Source organism: Condylostylus longicornis, unplaced genomic scaffold, assembly GCF_029603195.1.
Source record: "Condylostylus longicornis isolate FDR11 unplaced genomic scaffold, ASM2960319v2 ptg000009l, whole genome shotgun sequence".
NCBI lineage: Eukaryota > Metazoa > Arthropoda > Insecta > Diptera > Dolichopodidae > Condylostylus > Condylostylus longicornis.
Window position 1 is genome coordinate 5,222,636 of NW_026577978.1, and position 6,422 is coordinate 5,229,057.

Here is a 6,422-nt window from a genome sequence, read left to right on the forward strand (position 1 = left end):
ATTGCACAATATTAATAATTATAAATCGTAAAATTATACAGAGTTTATCTTAATTTGGATTTTATAAAAGAAAAAAACAAAAAAATAAGGATAAAAAAAATGTTTTACTTACTTCAATTTATTTTTATTCGATTTTCATGATAATTAACTCTATATAATAAGAAATAAAATTAAAAAGATATCCTTATGCGCTATTGCACATTTTAATTGACTTAATAATTACATATACCATAAAGAATCCATTTTAAAAATTATTTTATTTTATAAGGTATATCCAGGATCTTAAATTTATTAAATGAAATGGAAATAAAAGTAATTGATGTTCGATATGCTATTTTCTTTATACATATATATTATACATATTCCATAGTATAATATGTATGTATAAAGATACTTTAAGTGTTCAAGAATAACAATGTAATTTTGTTTAAGAGTTTATTAAAGGAAAAGAAGCTAAAAAATCAAATTATACAGGAAAATTTATAGAGTTTTTACTGTAAAGAATATGTAAATTTCGGTATATAGTTATACAGATGATTAAAATTCGATTTAAATATCTCAAAATTTCATTATTAAAGGTTCTGAGAATTAAAGGATTAAATTTAGGTAATTTAACTAAAGAAATTAGTAAAATTTTATTTTAAAGTGAAGATGTTCGAATCTTACTGTTATTGTAAATCATTCTCTGATCTTTGTTCTGGTCCTAATTATAATAAATTCCGATATTATAATATAACAAAATAATTTGTGATCCTGAAATTTTTTAATTCAATTCGATAATCATGAATTAAAATGTTATAATTGTAGAAGAATTCCAATTACAAATCATTTACTTTTTAAATACGATATTAAAAATATTTATACGGCACAATATTGTAAGGTTGTATATATATGCATAAAATCTTCTGAGGGAAGCATTAAATTTTCATTTTAACCATTAACTTTCATACATTACCTAAAATTCGAATGATTTCTCTGCAATTTCACAAAAAAAAAAATTAATAAAATAAAAAACTAAATCTCAAAGTTTGTTTTTTAAACTAAAAGTACATATAATATATAAACAATTATTGACTCTGTTTTTATTTATTTTTTTTTTAAATTTATGTTATTAAAATATAAAAAAAATATATTATAGAAAAAGAAAAAAACTTATATAAAATTATTAAATAATTCCGTCCAAATTATAATAATAAGAAAAAAACAATTAAAAAAAATTTATAAACTTCATTTATGCTCTGACACATTTTGGTCGTTTTGTTGCTTTATCTTGATCACATTTTTCACCATTTTGACATTTAACATTGCCACAATATGATGAACCACCACCACCATATTTATTACTTGCTGTATTACCATCTTTATTTAATGCATTCGGTTGTACACATGATCTTGCATTACATAAATTTGGACAACATTTACCGGCAATAGCACTACAATCACTATCTTGTACACATTTTGGTGTACATGTTTGTACTTTAGAATATGATGGACAATCTATAAAATTTTAGAAAAAAAAAAATAATGAAAAATAAATCATAATATTATCATACACAATAGTATATGTTTTCATATTAACAATAAAAGTCAGTATATAGGCACATTTATATGTATGTATACAATGAACGCGAAATTGTCCAGTTATTCCAATTGAGAATGAGAACATTTCTCTTAATGCTATGTACATATATAATAAAGTCATGATTTTCTTCTTTAATTAAAAGTGAAATAATAATTTAATTAATTTCACGCTTTTAAGACTTATAAAGACGTTCAATTATAACATTTAACTATAGCCTTAAAATATTTCAAGACTAAAATTAAAAAAAAAAAAAATTGTGTCATCTTCTTTATTTAAAAAGAAAACCTAACAAAATCATACTATTGATTTGGAAATTTTTGAAAATTTTTTAAAGTTTAAGTCACTAGTGCACATTATTAGTGCACAACAATTAGATTTGTGTCTCGTATCCAAGATTATATACTATTGTATAGACCCTGGTTGAAAGGTACAATTTTTACATGGAGACAATGTTCATAGTTCAACATATTTCGAGCCACAACAACTTTAAGTCAATCTCGACAATTTTTTAGTATGACTCCGTTCCTGTGTCAAATATGATTATATATGATTTGGAAGCAAGGGCTTTCTCATGATTATCTGCATTGGTTAAAACCTTTTCGAATTTCGGAATCATAAAGTTCAAATAATTTCAATTTTTAAATTTTGATTTAGAACGTTAATTTTTTTCTGTGACTTAATATTACAGTTTTCAACAGATTACAGTTAGTTTTAGAACAGCTGCAGCCCTGTTAATTGAACTTTGTTATTTGGTATATTAGTCATTGCCCTATATACGCAAAGGTTTAGGAGTTATTCCAAAAAATAGCAAATGATTTTTTTACAAATTTTCTTTCTTAAATGTTTAAAAAAAAATTTACAATAATAGTTCAAAATTATGTCTCCCTTCCATTATTCATAATATGTCGAACTGATAAACAAAGTTTCCATAATATTTTGCAAATGTTATATAATTATAATATATGAATATGTACATACGAGTATATATCTGAATATATGAATATTTTAAAATATTTTTAAAAAATTAAAAATATTAAAATTACCTCCAGCTGCAGTTGCATAAGCAACAAGGCAAACAGCGAATATTAATATCGCTAATTTTGCTGAAATAAAATAAAACAAAAAAATAAAAATTTTAAAAAAAATAATTAAATTATACAAGTATATATAAGATAAATATTAAAAAAAATATATATAGTTTTACAATTCTGTACATTTTACATGGCGCATAAAATTGTTTTGTTCTAATTGAAATAAATTAAATTAATGAGTCATTCATTCCATTACATCGTATACTCAGATATGAATCATATTATATTCCGATCAAATTTAATTAATTTCCTACATATTTGTAAAAAAAGTTCAATTTTCTCTATTAAACTTGTATTTAAGATCAGAATAAAATTCACATTTATTATAATATGGTTAAAACTGCTAGTGCATGCAATTAAATTCATGTCTCAGAATATTAAGACAAAATAAATTCTTTTAAAATAATTGAATAACTTAATAAAGCGTAAATCGTATATTTTATAAGAATATCGTTATTGATATTAATTTAATAAAGCATTTTATTCATTTTTCAATAAAAAATTTATCTTAAATTCAAATATGATGTCATCTATACACTTGACCTTATAAAATTAAAAAAGTAAAGTAAGTATTCTGTTAATATACAAATAATTTTATTATGCAAGTAATGTTTTTCCCCAGAAGCTACAAACTATACTTAATTCAAATATATTTTTAAATTAACACACCCATATACAATATTTACATAATATGATGTCTTTCATTGGAATATATAGGGGATTCCAAAACAATAAACTTTATTTAAATTAAAGTATGCACGAAAACGTTATGTGAACTTTACGTTTAAAAAAAATGAATAAATTATGAATTAAATACGTCTTACATTTACGAGTACGCATTGAATTTGTGAGTATAGTGAAAGAGTTAATAAATTTATCGCCAGCTACATAATGTTTGAATCATCAATATAATTTATTAATGCGCGCATAATATGTGTAAGCATTTATGTACATCAAATCAAACTGATTAACTAATGAATAAGATGATAGTGTAAATATATTATAAATTTAAAATTAATTGATTTAAAATTGTACTCGTATTCAGGGAAATTGATTTTAAAATACACGACGTATTAAACGCAATTATAGGAATATTCAAATCAAAAAATTTTCTCATTGCTTGTGATGTACGACTCAATTTGCGTATGACGGTGTATGAAAAATAATACTGAATTCAGTTGATCCACAAGCTACCTTTAGATTTGGGCTGTAATAACAATCAAGATGATGCAGAGTAAAATATAATCAAGATTCAAAACAGCACTTAAAAATTTAAAATCGTGTATTAATAAATGCGCCCATTTTAATAATAAATATTCTTATATTGTCATTAAATTTGACCCTATTATATACGATTCTTTAATTGCATCCAATAAAAATCAAAAAAATTAATTTTAATATTTTACATAAAATGCATATTATTGATTATAATAATTTCCAATATATAAAAAAACAAAAAAAAAAAATTAAATTTTCCGTAGAATTTTTCCTTTTTTATAAAACTGTTAATCTATTCTTCCTACATACAATAAAATTTTTAATCTGTTGCATATTTCAACCATTTAACCTTTTAATAAGACAATATGCATTTATATGTGAATATAATTCATAAGTACATTCATAATTAAATACATTATTACATACATTTAACAATTTAACTATAATACATACAATACAATATTCATATATATACACACATGTTGTATATAACTATATGTATATGGTGTATTGTAATAAAAAATTCCCAATAACTTTTATGATTATAATTAATACTTTTATTTTTGCGAATAAAAAACAATTTTGAAGGTTAAAATGTGAATTTTATGTACATACATACCTAATATATATGTATAAATGTAATGTATGCCATCTATTGACCCGATTAATAAATAAAAAAAAAAATTGTTTTAAAAACAGTTTTGAACTTTTTGTTACATTAATAATAAAATTGTTATTGAAACTCTCTAGCACTATGAAAAAAAAAAAATATAAAAAGAAAAGAAAAAAGCAACTTTTTTTTTAATTAATTTAATTTGATGGGCTCCTTTCAACGATCCAAAATATACAATAACAAAAAAAAAACAATAATTTAATTTTTTATTCCCAGATACATACACATATACACACGCGCTATTGATTAAATTTTTTTAAATTAATGTAAAGAAGAAAGCAAATTTAAACATTGTCCGAAAAATTATATTGGAATTTCTGGTTGCCCTTTATAAAATTATTAAAAATTAAAAATCAAGCGAATTTTAAAATATTAAAGATTATTATTAAATGCGCTTTAACTGGATAGTACGTTACGTAGTTCATAAGATCAATTTCGAATTATACGCCATAATATTATTAGATGAAAACAGATTGGCAACAAATAATTTTGTAAAATATGGAGGTATATTGCAAGTTTGTTAATAAAAATGTAAACTAAATTCAATTATCCATTTCATTTGCAACATACTAATTGTGCAAGATTTTGGAAATAGACTAAAGTTTAACAAACAGGGATTTTCAATTTCTGCTACAATGTACTCTTAAATTTCAATTCAATGTTATTACAGATTTCCTAAACCTATACCTTTCCAAATATCTTTAATATTGTTAGTTATAAATTAAAATCAAATTGTTCGATCTATAATAGTTTGACGCAATTGAAATTATTTAATTTTAACAATAATATCTGCATTTGAACGGATATTGATCGGAAATAACCTCATTCGAATGAAATTTATCATAAACTTTAAATTACAAAATCATGTCTACTGAAAACAATTAACTATTCCACAGCTAATATTATGCAGAAACATATAAGTGGATAAAATTAGAGAATTTGATTTAATAAAATTTTATTACGGTTAAAGAACTTCTTTTCGATTCGAGTTTTTTATTACCACAGGATTAGAGAACAAAATTCTAGTCTAATTTGAATATAAATTTCATTTTAATTTGAATAAACTTCATTTTAATTATGTATATATGTATAACAAAACCAGTTTTTTTTTATAATAGTTCTTATAATAATCTGCATGAAAAATCTATATTCGGAATTAAATTAAAAATTTAAACGAATTTATTTCAAAATTTATTTAATGGCATTTAAAAATTATACTAGTAAAACAATAAAATATCAATTATTTTTTAAATTATTATTCACACAAATTTAATTATTTTAATTATTACACATATAATTTTTCAAATAATTGATAATTTTTAAAGAAATCATTATACTTAAAAATATAATTAAAATAATTATTCGCATTAAATATTTTTTTTAATTAATATTATATTGCTAGTCGCCATCGAAATCGTAATTATTTAAAACACTTCTAATGCACGCTATATTATAATTAAATAAAATATAACACTTATTTTGTTAAAAAAAAATTAAATTTAAATATCCTACCCATTATGCATCAAATGAAAAAAATACAATTTTTCTCTTATACTCTTTTATTCGCGTATCTTCCGAGAACACAACAGATCAGTTTGAGATTCAAGAAAAGACTAATTTATATAGCAAAAGAAAAACAGAAACTTGAATATTTTTTAGATGTAAAAGCCCGGCTTTGAAATTATATATGTATATATATTTAAGTTTATATACATATAATATGTAGGTACATTATATATCAATTTATATTTCATATTGTTGTTGACATTAAAAATACATAACAAAACAATAATATTATCTTTTGTTATACGTACCCATGTACCTATATAAATAGAAAAAAGATAAGAAGTCAATAATA

The 6,422-nt window shown here is 21.7% G+C and overlaps 1 protein-coding gene across 1 annotated transcript; it reads right to left on the reverse strand.

Annotated features, from left to right (window-relative positions):
• Positions 1–1,027: 1,027 nt before the first annotated feature.
• On the reverse strand, positions 1,028–6,196 carry LOC129618605 (WAP four-disulfide core domain protein 2). The gene is made up of 3 exons (XM_055533449.1): positions 6,077–6,196; positions 2,626–2,685; positions 1,028–1,497 (listed from the first exon to the last, which is right to left on the reverse strand). Exons 1-3 carry the CDS (start codon positions 6,078–6,080, stop codon positions 1,232–1,234), a joined length of 330 nt encoding a protein of 109 aa, XP_055389424.1. The 5' UTR covers positions 6,081–6,196; the 3' UTR covers positions 1,028–1,231.
• Positions 6,197–6,422: the final 226 nt, after the last annotated feature.

Coding starts and splice junctions, on each gene's coding strand:
- LOC129618605 (XM_055533449.1), bottom strand. Junction 1,498..2,625: donor TTATGCAACTGCAGCTGGAG/GTAATTTTAATA, acceptor AAAATTTTATAG/ATTGTCCATCATATTCTAAA.